At 40.2% G+C, this 17,572-nt stretch overlaps 1 protein-coding gene across 2 annotated transcripts in view; it reads left to right on the forward strand.

The window, feature by feature from the left end:
* DNAH5 (dynein axonemal heavy chain 5) overlaps positions 1-17,572 on the forward strand; it is a 261,833-nt gene that overhangs the window by 200,480 nt on the left and 43,781 nt on the right. For both annotated transcript variants that reach the window (XM_073891083.1, XM_073891084.1), the window contains exons 60-65: positions 2,272-2,451; positions 6,803-6,940; positions 10,516-10,651; positions 11,199-11,515; positions 12,080-12,235; positions 13,123-13,305. In XM_073891083.1, the coding sequence (XP_073747184.1) occupies positions 2,272-2,451; positions 6,803-6,940; positions 10,516-10,651; positions 11,199-11,515; positions 12,080-12,235; positions 13,123-13,305 (1,110 nt within the window). The remainder of the gene's footprint in view (positions 1-2,271; positions 2,452-6,802; positions 6,941-10,515; positions 10,652-11,198; positions 11,516-12,079; positions 12,236-13,122; positions 13,306-17,572) is intronic.

Consider the following 17,572-nt stretch of genomic DNA (forward strand, 5'->3'; position numbering starts at 1 on the left):
TGTTTTGTTCTTAAATTCCCCATATGAATGAAATCATATGGTATTTGTCTTTCTTTGATTGACTTATTTCCCTTAGCATAATACCCTCTAGTTCCATCCGCGTCATTGCAAATGGCAAGATTTCATTCTTTCTGATGGCTGAGTAGTATTCCATTGTGTATATATACCACATCTTCTTTATCCATTCATCTGTTGATGGACATCTGGGCTCCTTCCATATTGGAAAGATGGACATTGCTACTATAAACATTGGGATGCAGGTGCCCCTTCGAATCACTATTTTTGTATCCTTTGGATAAATACCTAGTAGTGCAATTGCTGGGTCATAGGGTAGTTCTACGTTCTAGTTTTAACTTTTTAAGGAACCTCCATACTGTTTTCCAGAGTGGCTGCCCCAGTTTGCATTCCCACCAACAGTGTAAGAGGGTTTCCCCTTTCTCCGCATCCTCATCAACATCTGTTGTTTCCTGAGTTATTCATTTTAGCCATTCTAAGTTGTTCTACATCTTAACTATTTTCTGCTTTTCTCTATTCTGATGGGTTTGTAGTGGTGTCTTATTATTGTGGGTTTAGTTTGCATTTCCCTGGTAAATAATGATGCTGAGACTCTTTCATCAGTTTATGAACCTCTTGGGAATTCTTTTGTTAAATGCCTATTTAGCGCTCTTGTCCATTAAAGTTTTTTATTAATGGGTAGAATTTCTTTCTATAAAACATGAGTAATTTGCAAATATCTTCTTCCACTTTCTGCCTTAGTGGTTCATTCCATTAAATGTGTCCTTTGATCCACAGACATTCTTAAGTTTAATGTAGTCCAATTTATCACTGTTTTCCTTAATTGTGCTTTCTGGGTTCTATTCGGGAAATCTTTGCTCCTCTGCCTCTAAGGCAGAATAAATGTTTCTGTGTTTTCTTCTAGAAGTTTTATTGTTTTATCTTTCATATTTGGATCTTGACACAGCTACCTGGGAATACCCAAGTCATGTCTATGTCCCAAGCAATGAGCTTAGCATTGCCTTTCATTCCGTTTTCAATGCCACGTTGCCAGGTGGCTGGAGCATCTTGTGAGGCACCTTACAGCAGCTGCAGCAGTGGGAAGCTTATGAAACTGGTGGCCGTGCAGACCTGCCCCAGATAAATAAAATATGGGACTCTATGATGTCAGTGCCACCGAGAAGGAGTAACAGGCTGTTTGAGTGGAGGAGAGGTTAACTCTGATGGGTGTGTGTGGCGATGGAGGAGACTTAAGTAGTTTTAACAGCAAAGTGTGACAGAGGAGTTGGACCTCACAGAGGATCCTGGTGGGTGACTCAAGGCTCCTGTCCAATGTGACTGGTGGCAGGGCCCCTGCTTCTGGAAGCTCCCTTGCCACTTGCCTTTTATCGCCACCGCCCTTCCATGGCTCCCAAATATTCTTCTGGCTTTTCTTCTGGCTTCACTGTTTCTCAAGTGTCTTAAAAGAAACTTGTAGTGGAAGATGTCTAAATGAGAGTGTGGGTTCCATCCTATCTCATGTATGTTCTGTGAAAGCTGTTATGTAGGCACTGCATTCCTTTCTACTTGGAGAAGATCTAATCATCTTCTTTGAGAGGATCAAACACCTATTGAGGAAGGTCGAGGTTCATTGGTTGGCCAGTCTTCTCTTGACGTAAGAAAGCATTCATAATCCACTTTTTCAATTTTATATTCCTTCAGAAGATAACAGTTCTCTCACATTATGGATAATTTTATGATTAAAAATTAATTCATTGCCCTCAAGACCTAATGTCCAGGTTGTTAACTTTGAATTTCAGATGAATTTAATACAACCTCTCTTTGAATGTATAAAGCATTTAGTTGCTGCTAAATGCTAAATAGATTTTGTCCTTAGGCTGAGTATACCTGAGTGTATTTGTTTTCCATTATTGATTTTATGGGCTTACAATTCACCTATTTAGGATTAATGACATGAGAATGTTATTGCTTTGGAAATTTTAGTAACCATATTAGTATTCATCACCTTTTACTCTTTCCCTGGATCCCAGAACATTTATTGAGGGTTGGTATCTCTTGTTCACAGAAGCTAAAGTATGCTCTGACTTCTTTGCTGTCACTGCTTACTCTGTTTTTGCTTTCAGGACTTTGGCCCAATATCCTGAGATATCAACAAAATGTGATGTCATTCATCCATTCTTGGTTGTTGAATAATACCAGTGGCATTGTAAGCATGATGTGAGTATGACTTCATGGAAAGAAGTATTTTGACTTAATTTTACTCTTTTTCTTTCATAGCAATTCCCAAAAGATACAATCAATGAAGAAGTGATAGAATTTTTGAATCCTTACTTTGAAATGACAGACTACAACATTGAAACTGCTAAACGCGTATGTGGGAACGTAGCTGGTCTTTGTTCCTGGACCAGAGCCATGGCTTCCTTCTTTTCTATCAACAGAGAAGTGTTGCCTCTGAAGGTGAGCCTCCTAGGTAAAACCACGATACATGCCTGTAAGAGCCTTTGAGGTCAACTGGCCTTGTCTTTTCAGATAGCACAGCAACCTTTGGCCTCTGGTGTGGTTGTATTCGAGTCCACGGGGAGAGCAAGTGACAGAAAGCCGAGCACAGGATGCTTCTCTTCTCTGTAATAACCACTCCAGTCAGAGTTGTGCAAGCCTTTAAGCATGGACTCTCTATAAGGATGTCAAGTCCACTGTGGGCTGTTGGATATTTTTCCTCCATAGCATCAAAGAAACACAGAAAACTATAGCATAGAATCCCCTGATAATGTCCAAGATCTCCTGCCAAGGAATCTTATGTCCGAGGCAGGGTAAGTACACAGTTGGTGGCTGGTCTTGGTTGTAAGGTATGACAGTACTTCCGCTCTTCTCCTTTGTCTCTCAGGTAAGAAACTGAATGTCATCTGTTCTTTAATGTAATTGGGGAGTATGCCTGTTTCCCTTTGAGTAATTGCTTTTCTAGGCTTCATATGCACATACACATCCCCATCAGTGACAGTCTTTAGCAGATGGGGAGGCAAATACATGCTTTGAAAACGGAATACCGATGTCTCAAAAGTTGCATGTGTGGCCTGGTTGATTATTTTGCTTTTGTATGAGTCTGATCTCTCTCAACCATCAACTGAAATCCACTTATGCTTATAAACTACCCGAAGAACTTAATAATCATGATAAAAATAATCGAGAGTGGAAAGAAGGTAGGGCTCAAGTTGCAAGTCCCATTTTATTTTCTAACTGTTACCATACCAGGGTCATTTATTCAGTGGCTGAAGCCCCTTGGGGTCTTAAAGCAACTTAAAAGAACAAAGACTCATTTGGTTTAGGGAATTTTAGAGCAAATGATTGATGCCGTGCTGTCGACGTTATGGATTTTGGGACCATTGAAGACTTCCAGCATAGCTCCAAAATGGGCATTCTGATATTGGCTGAATTATAACCACCTTATCAAATGAAAAATACAGGGCATCCTTTGCAAATTTTTCCAGTGAGTAAGCATTAACAGTAGTTTTTAAGGGAATTGCAGTTGAGTTCATGTTGCTTTTGTTTTGTTGTAATTATTTTAAATAAAATGAGCTGCAATCAGTACCAAATAATGGCCATTCTGAACAAGGCTTCCATGAGAACAAGGAAATCCCTTCCCCTGTTCCAGGACATTTTAGCCTCCACCTAGTCTTATGACAATCTAGATCCTGTGGTAGGAAGTGAAGGGAACACCGTCAGAAGGGGGAATGTTTTACTTGTGCCTAGAACCTCTGCTTTTCTTTTTGAGAAGTCAGTCTTGGAAGTGGCCCCCTAAGATCTTATGAGCACCCAGCTCCTGGGAGCCTGACGTGCATCAGGGCTGTGTCAGGGCCTTCTGAATGTTCCGTCATGAAAATAAGTGCCGTTAGAGAGAGTCTACACAGTCACTGCTTGAGGAGAAGGCAAAGTTGGCGGGAGTGCAGGTTATCACTGGGCAAGTCTGCTCATGTATGAGGCATCACTGACCGAGGCCTCTAATTTCACATGTTCCTGGAGGGGCTTCCCTGGCAAGCTCCTGCCTCTGAGTGAGGACAGATTAAGGACACTCCTTACACTCCAGCTGGAACCTCCTCAACACTAAGCAGCGACGAGGACCCTGAGGGGCTCTTCTCCTTCGTCTGGCAATCCCTCTCAAGGGGCCAAGTGACGTCTAGTAGTGAATAAAATTAAATACCAACTAATGCCAATTTAGACTCCATTCGCGTTGATTATAATGCGATTTCTCCTTGAAAGCCATGAAAACTGGTAAATATCCGTCCACATAAACAGAACGTTTATAACAGTAGAGTCTTAAATACTAAACTCGGACGACAACATCTATTATTTATTGAATTCTTGTTGTATGCCAGGCACCAGCCGTGGGTGTTTACATATGTTATCTTATTTAATCCTCTCTCACACACACATCCTAGGAGGTAGATTTTCAACATCTTCATGGATAAACTGAAACTCCCAGAGTGTAAGTGGTCTGCATGGAGTCCCACAGCTCCCGAGGTGAGCTGCTGGACTTGAAGGATTCTGTGCCTTTTGGTTGGCCACTTTTGAGTGCTTCATTAAAAGTGTTTTCAATTTGTTTTTTCTGAATAAAATTCTAAAAAAATATGCCAGATCTCTGGGGCTTTGACATTAGTGTGTTGCTTTAGTGAGTTGTTGGGCATTGTTACCTTGCTTTTCTTTTTTGTTTAAGCCACAGCGACAGGTGCAGTTTACAGCAGACCTGAGAAGACAATGTCCCAAGAGTTAGATCCTTTTTAAAGTGTAGCTGTTAAGCCACACTTTTGCCTGTCATTGGTCCTAGTAACTTATGGAACTTTGGCTTTCCCTTAAAGAATTATTCTGCTAAACTTTGAGAGCCTGAGGTTGTCAGACAGGGAAATAATTTATTTCATTGAATGTGTAGATTGCTCTAGGTAGCACTGACATCTTCCCAATGTTTGTTCTTCCAATCCATGAGCATGGAACGTTTTTCCATTTCTTTGTGTCTTCTTCAATTTCTTTCATGAGTACTTTATAGTTTTCTGAGTACAGATCCTTGGCCTCTTTGGTTAAATTTATTCCTAGGTATCTTATGGTTTTGGGTGCAATTGTGAATGGGATCGACTCCTTGATTTGTCTCTCTTCTGTCTTGTTGTTGGTGTATAGGAATGCCACTGATTTCTGTGCATTGATTTTATATCCTGCTACTTTACTGAATTCCTGTATGAGTTCTAGCAGTTCTGGGGTGGAGTCTTTTGGGTTTTCCACATACAGTATCATATCATCTGCAAAGAGTGAGAGTTTGACTTCCTCTTTGCCGATTTGGATGCCTTTGATTTCTTTTTGTTGTCTGATTGCTGTGGCTAGGACTTCTAATACTATGTTGAATAGCAGTGGTGATAGTGGACATCCCTGCCGCTTTCCTGACCTTAGGGGGAAAGCTCTCAGCTTTTCCCCGTTGAGAATGATATTCGCTGTAGGTTTTTCATAGATGGCTTTTATGATGTTGAGGTATGTACCCTCTATCCCTATACTCTGAAGAGTTTTGATCAAGAAAGGATGCTGTACTTTGTCAAATGCTTTTTCTGCATCTATTGAGAGGATCATATGATTCTTGTTCTTTCTTTTGTTCATGTATTGTATCACGTTGATTGATTTACGGATGTTGAACCAGCCTTGCAGCCCAGGGATAAATCCTACTTGGTCATGGTGAATAATCCTTTTAATGCACTGTTGGATCCTATTGGCTAGTATTTTGGTGAGAATTTTTGCATCCATGTTCCTCAAGGATATTGGTCTGTTTTAGATGGGGTCTTTGTCTGGTTTTGAGATCAAGGTAATGGTGGCCTCATAAAATGAGTTTGGAAGTTTTCCTTCCATGGAAATAATTTATTTCAAAAAAATTTTTTCAAGATAACCTTTTCTTCTGAAAAACTCCAGAGAGAATGTGGCCCTAATAGTGGATTATCCGCATTAAAGTCAATTTTAACATTTTAGAGACTTAAAAAGGAAAAACTTGATTCCAAAAGATTGTTTAAAGCATCTAAATTCCTGTAAGCATGGACTGTTTTCTACATCTTGTCTTTTGCTTATGTTGCTTTTGAATATGTCTTTTGAGTCAAATTTAGTAGCTTCCTTAAAAACAGTATTTTTAATTAGTCACAGCTCAAGGTATCACTTCTTTTATGGAAGGAAAACAGTATATGGAGACTACAAGAACAACATCAAGATCACCACAACTCACAAAATCTCTGTTTTACATTCAGTGAATAATTAGGTTCCATTTTTTATCTTGTTTTAGCATCCTCATCGGTAGTGATGATGGTTCTCAATATTCAGTTTTTTCTTCTTCTACAATAATATTACAATGTTCTGTAATGTACCTGTGCATTTAATACTGCTGTGCTCTGATCTAAGGACTGGCAAACTCTGGCCCATGGGCCAAATCTAGCTCACAACCTCTATGTGTACGGCTTGTGAAATAAAAAGCATTTTTACATTTTTTAAATGGTTTTTAAATAAGTGCTGAACGATAGCCTTGATTTTGCCCCTTGGCCCAAAACATCTAAACTATTTACTATCTGGCACTTTATGGGAAAAACGTGCTGACTTCGAATGAATTGTAATTTTCTGCTTATAAACATTTATATCAAGTCCACACTAAGATTTGGTCCTTACTTAATGCAACTTGAAAAGACTCTAGGGGTAGAGCACAGATCAGGTATGAGCCTTGCTGGGATCTCAGATGAGATGCTTGCTGTTTGCTTGGCTGCTCATCATTCATCATTTGCCTCGGGTATGTCCTGTGCAGGTCAACTTGGTGGTACAGGAGAATCGTTACATCTTGGCCATGCAGGATCTGCAGAAGGCCCAGGCTGAGCTGGATGACAAGCAAGCAGAGCTCGACTTGGTGCAGGCGGAGTATGAGCAGGCCATGACCGAAAAGCAGGTAACTCCTCGGCATGGGAGGGCCTGTCATACACCAACATGGCTATTGTAAACCCTTCCTTTGCTCCTTTCTCTCTCCAAGGGTTTGGTTCCCAGCAGGGAAGGATTTAATGTATATATAGTACATAAACCACACATCATCCCTCACTAAGCCCTCAAGTTTGTTTCTAACACCAAGGTCGTTGGTGAGAGGTCAGGATGGTCAGCCAAGATAGAAGTCAGGTCTGGAACTTAAACATCCTGAGTCTCCTTATGGATGGTGATGAAAACAGCCCCTTGTGGAACACTTTCTGTTATGTTTCTCAAACCACATCTTCCAACTTTATCTCATTTTAATCCTTGAAATAATCTTGCAAGGTAAGCAAGGTGGATATTTTTTGTTGTCATTTTGGAGAAAGAAGCTGAGGTCCAGAGGGTGGCTCCTGGTGATAGGGCTAGACAGTCTGAACTAGACCTTGGCCTTCTGGTGTCCACTTCAGGCCTCTCTGCTGGACCAGTGTGACTGGCCACGTGGTTGTATCTGATGACAATGACCATCTGCGGTCTTCTCAACCTAGTCTGCAAACTAGCAGCTGTAGAACCTTTCAGAATCTGGGTTCATACATTTCTGATCCACTGGGCAATAAGTTCTTTATCTTATTTATACTAATTCCAGCTCCATGGGGGCCTCTTTCCTTCTGGAAATTCGGGCAGCTTTAACACACACCTAATGTAGCTTAAGTTTCAGAACTCCTCATGCGCACAGGCTCCTAGGTGCTGGGGTTCCTGGGGGTCGTAGGGTGTTATAGGGGGAGGGAGACCAGGTTATGATTGGCAAGTATTTGCATATAAGCGTTCAGATAAAATACCTAGAAATTTCAGAGGAAAGTCACCTGAGTTTCTAAGACACCAAGACTTTGTAGTGTTTCTTCCCCCCTCTCAATCAAAATACATATTCACTTGGGTGTTTTGTGTTTGTGAATCTCTAATGATTTTCTTGAAGTGGACCCCACCCCACAGATAATGTAAGCTTCTGGCCCCACAAAGTCTGTATCTGCCTCTGGTAAATCCTGTGTTTGATAAATAAGAGAGAGATTCACTCTGTTCTTCCCTTGATGATTTTACAGAGTTTCCTCCTGCCTGTTTTCAGTCTTCACTGGTCGGGATTGAGATTCCTGCTCTGATAATCCCATCTCTTATGGGAGTCCCAACAAGGGAACTTAGATGAACACTTCAGTTTTACTATGTGCAGAATGTGTGATACTTCCACTCCTGAAAGCAAAAGGAGAGCCTTTTAGAAATTTTAGAGAAGTAATTGTACAACACCTATTTGGGTTTGTTAATTATGCTCTTTGGGATTCACTTATCATCATATAAAGACAAAATCAGCATTGCAATTCGAAAGAGTCTACTTTAGAAACTATGGGGAAGGTGTGATCATTATCTACCACGGTGGACACTCACTTCTGTTTGGAGGCGCTACTGAATACACTAGAAATATTTTAGGCCCCATGTTGTTATGTTTCAGTTGTAACATTTTTGAATTAGTTCATTCAGTATGCTTTTTTGGTTTTGAGTATCTCCTGCTCATTAGGACCATACAAGAAGTTCTACTGTAAAGGTATGGCTCTGACTTTAAAACTTGTTTTAACAAATGTCAAGTTTTTTTTAATTAAAACACACAAAATCTGGCTGTGAGTCCACCTGCCTCCCACATGCTGGAGTGAACCTGACCTTTAGTCATCCTGTGGCTCCTTCCCCCTCCATGAGCTCCATGCGAGTCCCGGGGGCTTATGGACTTATGGAAGGTGGGGAGGGGCAGGGCTTTGAATCCACAGTTCCTCACGGTCGGACCCATAACCTCCCGCCCCAGGCCTGTGCTGTCTGCTGAAGGAGAGTGTGCCCTGCTCCTCTCTGCACAGAGCAGTGCCTTTGTGGGACCTACTTCCCTAGGCCTTCTGGACGGCTAGTTTCCCTCTGGGAGCACCCATAGAGGGTGGACCGGGGCCCTGCCTGAGGAACCCGGGGAAGTCCGCTCACTGCCCCAGCCAGGCTCAGAGGAAGAGCTGCTTCTGGCTCCCGTACTCTCCGACGTCTGCTCCTCTCCCCTTCTCGCTATTTCCATCCCCTAAAGGGGCATGGGTTCCCAGGAAAAAAAAAGCCAGAGGGGGGGCCCTGGCTATTTCCTTATTTGGCCAATTGGGAGTGGGGATGGGGAATTTTGGGAAGACAACTTAATTTAAAAGAAAATATCTTTTACTTGAAAAGTTTGTTTCAGAGGTAGGCAGACATAAATGATTTGTAGGATCACACTTCCCAGTTGGCATCTTTCTTCTTGGGGAGAAACAAACAAATAATGTGGGCAATATAGATGTGGTACACCTCAGCTGGGCTTTTAGGTTTCCTACATTAACTCTGCAGGGAAAGGAAAATAGAGTAGAATAGAGTCCCAGAGAACAAACTAGAATAAATATCTTGCTTTTAAAAAACACTGTATTGTGTTATTATTACAAAAGCAACTCATGCTCCTTATGGAAAATACACATAGAGAATCCTGGAAATGAACACTAAAAATATTTGCTCTTTTTCGTTTCCTATCTGAACACATTCCTTGATTTACATACATTTAAAAATATATGTAAAATATAACATTTGAATATATAACATAATTCAATATATACTGTTTATAAATTGAATTTTTAACGTAGAAATATATCATGAATATTTTCTTGGTTATAAAAATTTTTATAAGATAATTTTTAATGGCTTCAGAGTAGTCTTATTCATGGGTACACCATAATTCATTTAAATATTTCTCTATTACTAGACATTTAGCAAATATAACAATTACATATTATGTGTAACATACACATGTTATAAGTGAACTTCCAATGACTGGTCTTGTAGCTAAATCTTTATCTGTCCCCACTATTATTTCATACATATATGTTTTTACAAGTAGAATTCGCAGTTGTCTTAAGGAGAAAGAGGACCATTTGTTTTTAAGAATGGAGTATTGAGTGGCAAAAGCGTGTGGAAGCCTGGTTCAAGGTCTTTTACTGATACCCAGAGCACCAGAGAGGGACCTGCTGAGTCAGGTGTCACTGGGAAATGTGAGTGAGCCTCAGAAGAGCACAATCTGGAGATAATCTAAAGTTTCACCTCAAGTCAAAGAAGATGTGCACTTAGATCAAGCAGTAATGATGCTAGAACTTTAACAGGAAAAATATTCCTGATTTTCAAGTAGGGATATGTATCGTTTTACCTTTTTTGTGCTATATATTAGTAAGTATGCTTGTAGTTTATCTGTGTTTTTCTTCATAGGGAAGTCATGAATGAAGAAAATTTTTATTATCTCTTAGTTATTAACACCTGGGGAGACGCTGACCCGTGGGCTCAGGACCCCATGTGAAGGTTTAAGAGCTGGGCTTTGGCTAACCCAGGCACACAGGAATTGAATCTTATGCTTCCTATGGGATAAGTGGCTCACAGGTCTTAGAAGGGCAGATAATATATAATGGTTTAAAATTATATTCTTGAGCCAGAGGCTGTATTTTTCTGAACAAAAGTTTTCTTCTGATTCTGGCCTTTTTTTAGACGTTGCTCGAAGATGCGGAGCGCTGCAGACGAAAGATGCAGACTGCCTCCACTCTGATCGGTGGCTTGGTGGGAGAAAAAGAAAGATGGACAGAACAAAGTAAAGAGTTTGCTGCACAAACAAAAAGACTTGTAGGTATGTAAATTCCTGTATCAGTCAGATTATGTGTTGACTCTGTTAGGGAGTTAGCAAACTGAAACTTTTAGCAGAATACAAACCAAACCTCTAGTACTTCAAATTCCTGTGTGTGTGTGTCCAGATATTTCAGAAGGATGAATATTGGTCTGGCATCTATTCAGCCCTTATTCGATGTGTTAATGACCTTCAAACCTCTTATCAGGTCACTTTGAATTCTTCTATGAGCAAATGGTCGTATTGATCCAGGTCACTTGGAATGGAGGCTCTGTCTTCTCAGGTTTTGTATCTCTTAAGCTCCAAAATCATACTCTCACATCCAACACGCGTCAAAATAACCTAGTTGACGACTAACAGGTATTACTTGGTGGACCATCTGGACCCTGTTTAACAATGATCTACTGCTTATTCACCAAGACACAGCAATGTGGTTACAGTTTGGTTTCTGGAAGTTAGTTTAAGAGTGGTTGTTAAAAATGTTTAATATTCTGCACGATTACAAGGCTGATTATAAAGTATTTCAGTGGTGTTTTGTTTTCTGTTTTAGGGGATGTATTGTTGGCTACAGCTTTTCTATCTTATTCTGGTCCATTTAACCAAGAGTTTCGCAATCTGCTGCTATATGACTGGCAAAAGGAAATGAAAGCCCGGGAAATCCCATTTGGAAACAGTCTAAATCTCAATGAGATGTTGATTGATGCTCCTACTATTAGTGAATGGAACCTCCAAGGTCTGCCAAATGATGACCTATCCATTCAGAATGGAATTATTGTCACAAAGTCATCTCGCTATCCTTTGTTAATTGATCCACAAACTCAAGGGAAGATCTGGATTAAAAATAAAGAAAGCCAGAATGAACTCCAGGTAATTTGTGTTTGAGTATATTTATGTTACTGTGAAGTTTTATTGCCCCAGATGAACAAGAGTCCGAGAATCAAGAAATATTTGAAAATAGTTGAGACTGTAATCCTAGATAGAGCAGTAACAGATGCAAGCCTAAACTCTAATATTAAAATCTTTTCTAAAAATTACGTTTACGTTTGTGTGGATCTCTACTAATGCCATCTTTTGAAGGTTTCAGATTCTCCTCTGTTAGAGCCTAAATCCCTCCTTGATGAACAGAGCAGGGTGGAGTTTATCACACTAAGTGTGTAGCCCTCTACCAGGACACTTCATGGTTATTCCATGATCATTTGTCACAAAAGTGGTGGTGATGAGAAGACAGGTTGCACTGGGGAATGACAGTTGGCTAAGGAAACAGTTTAAGCTTTCTGTACAATCTCACCAAGTATGAGTTCCAGAAAAGGTTCACTAAAAATCTCTGTATTTGTGTCCCGTGACAGAATGCTCAGGCACCGTTTAATGTCCATTCTCTCTGTGTATGGCATTGTGATATTGTCAACAGCAACCTTTGGATCTTGTTTCTAGATTACATCTCTAAATCACAAGTACTTCCGAAACCATCTGGAGGACAGTCTTTCTCTTGGAAGGCCCTTGCTTATTGAAGACGTTGGGGAGGAACTAGATCCAGCACTGGATAATGTTTTGGAGAGGAACTTCATTAAGACTGGGTCTACCTTTAAGGTAGGTTAAACCTACTGATAATTACGTGAGGAACCATTATCAACGAGGCCAGGTAAATGTGACATAGACGAAATTTTCTCAATAGGCAACAACTGAAATTTGAGTCAGTGGCAAGAGGCATTTGTTTTTTCTCTTCTACACTTCCTGAGTTGGAATTAAAATTTTCAAGAGCAGTCCTTTTAGAAATACCTACTTCTTTTGTGTGATAGAGTCTGACTCCATTTTGATGAGTTACTGTAGACATCTTTCAAAACCCATTATGACCCTCACCCCTTCTGTCCCAAATCTGGGCAAGCTGATAAGAAAACCTGGGGCTCTTGCCTTTGACACTGGTGGGAAAATCAAACCATGCAATCCTCTGTTCATGCCCTGTGTGGGAACATTTATCCCAACCCTACCCCCAGTCACCATAAAACCCTACAACAGCTGCTTTTCCCTACTCTTTCAATCAATTTTTGGGACCTGGTTGGGGGTCTACTTTAATCTCCTCAGAAAGCTCATTATGTGAGTAATAAACCTTTCATACCCTTTTGGTGCTTACGTGATGTCATCAGTCTTGACCTCTGAGCCAAATTTTGGATGGGTAATCCATCTCACCTCTGTGGTATGACCACACCAATTTTGGTGCTGAATTCTACATTTATGGTATATACTGGCATATATTGAACTTCCTCCCTCCCTCTCTCCCTCCCTTCCTTCCTACCCACCTTCCTTCCTTTCATCCTAGTGGTCTGAAGCCCTCTGAATGCCTAGTGACCACTTCTTTTTCAGTATACAAAGATCTCCAGTTGTATAATTCTTTAAAGCAATGCTTGATCCTGTGGAGAAAAGGACACAGTAAGGTATATGTCTCTTTTATTACTTTTGACTTTATTTTTATAATAAAGGTGAAAGTTGGTGATAAGGAAGTAGATGTGATGGATGGCTTCAGACTCTACATCACCACCAAACTGCCCAATCCAGCCTACACCCCTGAAATAAGCGCTCGGACCTCTATCATTGACTTCACTGTCACCATGAAAGGTCTGGAAGATCAGTTACTGGGGAGAGTCATCCGCACAGAGAAGCAGGTGAGTGATGTGTGACCACCTCTTTTTTGGCATTGTGTTGTGATTCTTTCGTTGATGAAAATAATATGATAAAAGTTGTAATAGGATTGAGGCCCCCCCTTTTATTCCTGTGTTGTTTTCCATTGTTAATTCCCAGGTGTCATGGGTAATTACTAACCAATTACCCTCTATGTTGCGTCTGTCTCATAAATCACATAAATCCATTGATTTTGTGTAGACTAATGATGTAACCATGAGAGTATCAGTCTCATGCTCAGCATCATTATTCTGGTCTTATATTGCTTCATTTTTCTGAAGAGTTTGCATGATCGTGAGTTCTGTTCACCTGTTGACTTTTAGGTTTCTAGACTACAGCTAGGTTTTTCTTCCATGCAATTCATTCTTATGCTTTTGGAATATAAAATTAAAACTCATGGCTTCAAACCACTAGGATTAAAACCAGCTAACAGACAACATTCTCAGTCCTTAACGTTGCCTATGAGAAACCTCTATGTATGTTGTGACAAGACAGATATTTGTGGATCTGGAGCTTCGGGGAGCACCTTCTGGAGGCTGCTGGCTTAGTTATGTATCTGTTTTCTCTACTTCTATTTGGTGGTATAACTTAATGATCAATAAAAAAATAGCCAATAATTTATGAACCTTGTTTTGAGTCAGCATTTTTTCTACAGAATATGTGAGTCTTAAAGAAGTCTAGAGGATTTTAATAGGACTGCTTTGGTAGAACTGCATGAACTCTTAAGAGTTGCTATTGATTTTCTCCTGGGTTCAGTAGCAATGAGGAGTCTAGTTTATTTTATAGCCCCCTTTTACACTGACCTCAAGATTTATTTAGGTTAAAACTATTGGAAAAATCTTTGGAATCTGTCCTTCCCATTATTTTGATTTTTTTTTTTTTTTTTTGTATGTTTCATGCTTGGTCTTCTGAGTCCTTCCATATGTTTCTCTCTTGCTTCTTTGCTGCCTCTTCCCCTCTCTCGTTTCCTTTTTTATGAATATTCTTTTTATTTTTTAGTTTATAGTGCATGAATCATAGAGTCTTATGGTTGGAAGTTGCACCAAAAGCATTAAATCTGACTTTGTAGATTCACGTAGTTAGTGACCTCAGAATGGCAGGAACTGAGGCTGGAGTTCCTACCACAGACTAGCTACTGAAGTAATAACAGCCTTCAGAATGTGTGCTTGTTTATTTTTGGAGTCTGAGTCAAGCTGGTTGAGGAAGCCTACCACTGCCATATCCTTAGTTCAGGAAGGACTGGGATTCTTGATCCACAGCATGCAGTGTCAAGCAGGGAATCCCTGAGAGTCTTTGGGGCAGCGGCCGTTACCCGTATGTTAGGCTCAGCTTTCACCTGCGGCATTGGCTTCGGGGAGGTAAGGGGTCTTGATGGCAGTTTGAAAGATATCCTTGTCTTTGGTTTGCTCACATTCAGCTGAGATGAATATCGTTTCCTTGGAAGAAATAATTTGGTCTGACAGATTTTGTTTGCAACAAAACAGCTCCAGCCCTGGAGTTGTAATTGTTAGAAGTTTAAGATGAAGCGAGGAGCGCTTTAAGTTCCTTTGAAAAGACACTGAACAGCCTTGAAAAGCCAACATGGATCCCAGGCTGGGCTTTTTCTTACCCCCTGGAAAAGTACCTTGAGTGTCTTGAGAAAATTATTCCTTTACTGTTGTCTCGTGATCGGAATCCATTCCAGGCTCACAGTAGATAATTCTTAGGAAAAGTATGGCCGTAAGAATGGGACCCTCACTCTCGTATAATATTAGAGGGTCCTCTTACCCTGAACCACATGATTATACAACATGTAACCTGTATTTTTCTCCTCTAACGCAAGTAGTGAGCTGTTGGACTTAATTTTGAAGGCTTTTCAGAATGTATTTCCTGCAAGCAGCCTTTTCTTTTGTAGCATCTCATCTTCCCACCACACCCCTGAATTCGCTCGTGTTGCTGAATCATCTCAGCCTGGGTGGTGGCAGGTGGGTCTGAGCTGATCTCTGGGGCTTTCTGGAAATTGGGTAACTCATTTGAATAGAGCCTACAGATTCAAAAAGTGTTTCTTTGACTTCTGTGACAATGCCATCTTTCTGTGATCTCTTCTTAGGTGAGTATTGTGAATACTCCATCAATATAAAATGCTATTGAGCCAAGGGTGGGTATTGGAAGCAGGGAAGACCCCACCAGTGAGAAGCTGCTATTAGAAAGCTTCTAAGGAGTTCCCTTACACATCAAGCTGAAGCAAAGGGTGGGTTCTCCTATAGTCAGGATGAATTCAACCTTCACTGGTCTGTCAATTCTTCTTGTGAAAGGTGGCTCGGGAAAGGCCATTCTTCTTTGAATCCATTAATTCACCAGCTGTCCAGTGTCTCGGAGATACTGGCAGTGAGGACCCTTGTTATCACATGAGATCCGATCTCGTCAGTGCCCGGCTGTACAGCCTGCTGGCCCCTCAGGTTTGTTTGCTTTCAGAAGCAAATGCAAGCCCCAGAGCATGGGAATGCGGGGAAGGCAGATTTTTAATGATTTTATATTTTCTCTGTGCTCCAAAGCAGTCATTTTAAATGTGTGAGCTGTTCAAGGTCATATCAAGGTCATATCCAGTTGTTGACCTGATGTACCTGTGAGTAGATGTAGGCAGCCTGCTGTTGTCACCAGAAGGCAAGGTATCAAGACCATTTTAAACAGGCAGCAAACCAGTAGTTCTTCAGCAACTATCCTTTAAAAAAGAACAAAACAAATTTCTTAGGTTCACTCTTACCTTCATCTTAGAGAATAAGACAGAAACTCAAAGACAGCTATATACTATTAGGAGAAAAACACGAATCTAGATTAACAAGCTTCTATTGGCCACACAACACAAAGCCTCAGGGGTCACCTTGTTCAAAATCCCAGATGAACAAACAGGTGTGTGATTTCCTTTGGCGGTGTAAACACCTGTAAACACCTTTGGGTGTTCCACCCAAACGCGGTGGAACCAACAGGAAAAATAATTTAATGAAGACCCTTAAACAGATGTTGTTATCACCAGCTCACTGGTACAGAGAAAAAATAAATCTAGATTATATTGTTTAATCTTTTTATTTTAACTACCAGTGTAAGGTGTAGAAGAGAAGTAACCTTTGGGAATGAGAGCCTGGGTGATCCCTTAGAACTGAGAACTCTGAAAAGCTCATCTGTTTCCTTTTACTGATTTCAAAACCATAGTTACAGATGCAGTTTAGGTACACACATCATTTTAGTTGTCATTTGCATCTTTGTTGCGCCACTTAATTTTTGATCACTTAATTAATAAATAATATGTTTCCTGAAATTGTCCTGCATTACCACTGTACTTGTTTACTCACTTTGGGGATCATTTTCATATTATCACAGTTTATATAAAGAATTTACATGGCAGCCTTAGTATATAACACAAATGTTTACCTGTGTGTGTGTGTGTGTGTGTGTGTGTGTGTGTGTGTGTGTGTGTTGAGATAATCCCTTTGATGGGAAAATGCTTATAGACAAAATGATTTTGATTAATTTTGCTCCTTATTATCAATTATAAAAGGAACTATCTTCTTATAGATTGGAGGACTTAAAGTCATAGTTCAACAGAACATGTTTAAATCAGCCATACAAATGAGCTTACACCTAAAACCTTATCCCAAAATAGGTTTTCTGTTTTAAAATCCTGAATGAAAAGCAAGTAGCAGGGGTGCCTGTGTGGCTCAGTTGGTTAAGCATCTGTGTCTGCCTTCCGTTCAGGTCGTGATCCCAGGATCCTGGGATCAAGCCCCACGTGGGGCTCCCTGCTCAGTGGGTAGTCAGCTTCTCCCTCGGCTCCTCCCCTCTGCTTGTGCTCTCTCTCTCTCTCAAGTAAACAAATAAAATCTTAAAAAAAAAAAAAGCAAATAGTAGTTCTGTTTTCCTTCAGAGATAACTTTCTTTTTTTCTGTAACTCTTATCCCATTGTAGTGTTTGGTCATTTACCTGCTATTTAGTACACAGATTGCTTTCATAATTCCAAATTGCTTTAAATTGTACTGTTTACTTTAGGGGATATTATTTTTTATTTTATTTTATTATTTATTTATTTATTTATTTATTTAATTTTTTTATTTTAAAGTTTTATTATTATGTTAATCACCATACATTACATCATTAGTTCTTCATGTAGTGTTCCATGATTCATTGTTTGTGCATAACACCCAGTGCTCCACGCAGAATGTGCCCTCTTTAATACCCATCACCAGGCTAACCCATCCCCCCACCCCCTCCCCTCTA

This window comes from Callorhinus ursinus, unplaced genomic scaffold, assembly GCF_003265705.2.
Source record: "Callorhinus ursinus isolate GAN/ISIS: 27379988/994484 unplaced genomic scaffold, GSC_fseal_2.0 scaffold3, whole genome shotgun sequence".
NCBI classification, from domain to species: Eukaryota; Metazoa; Chordata; class Mammalia; order Carnivora; family Otariidae; genus Callorhinus; species Callorhinus ursinus.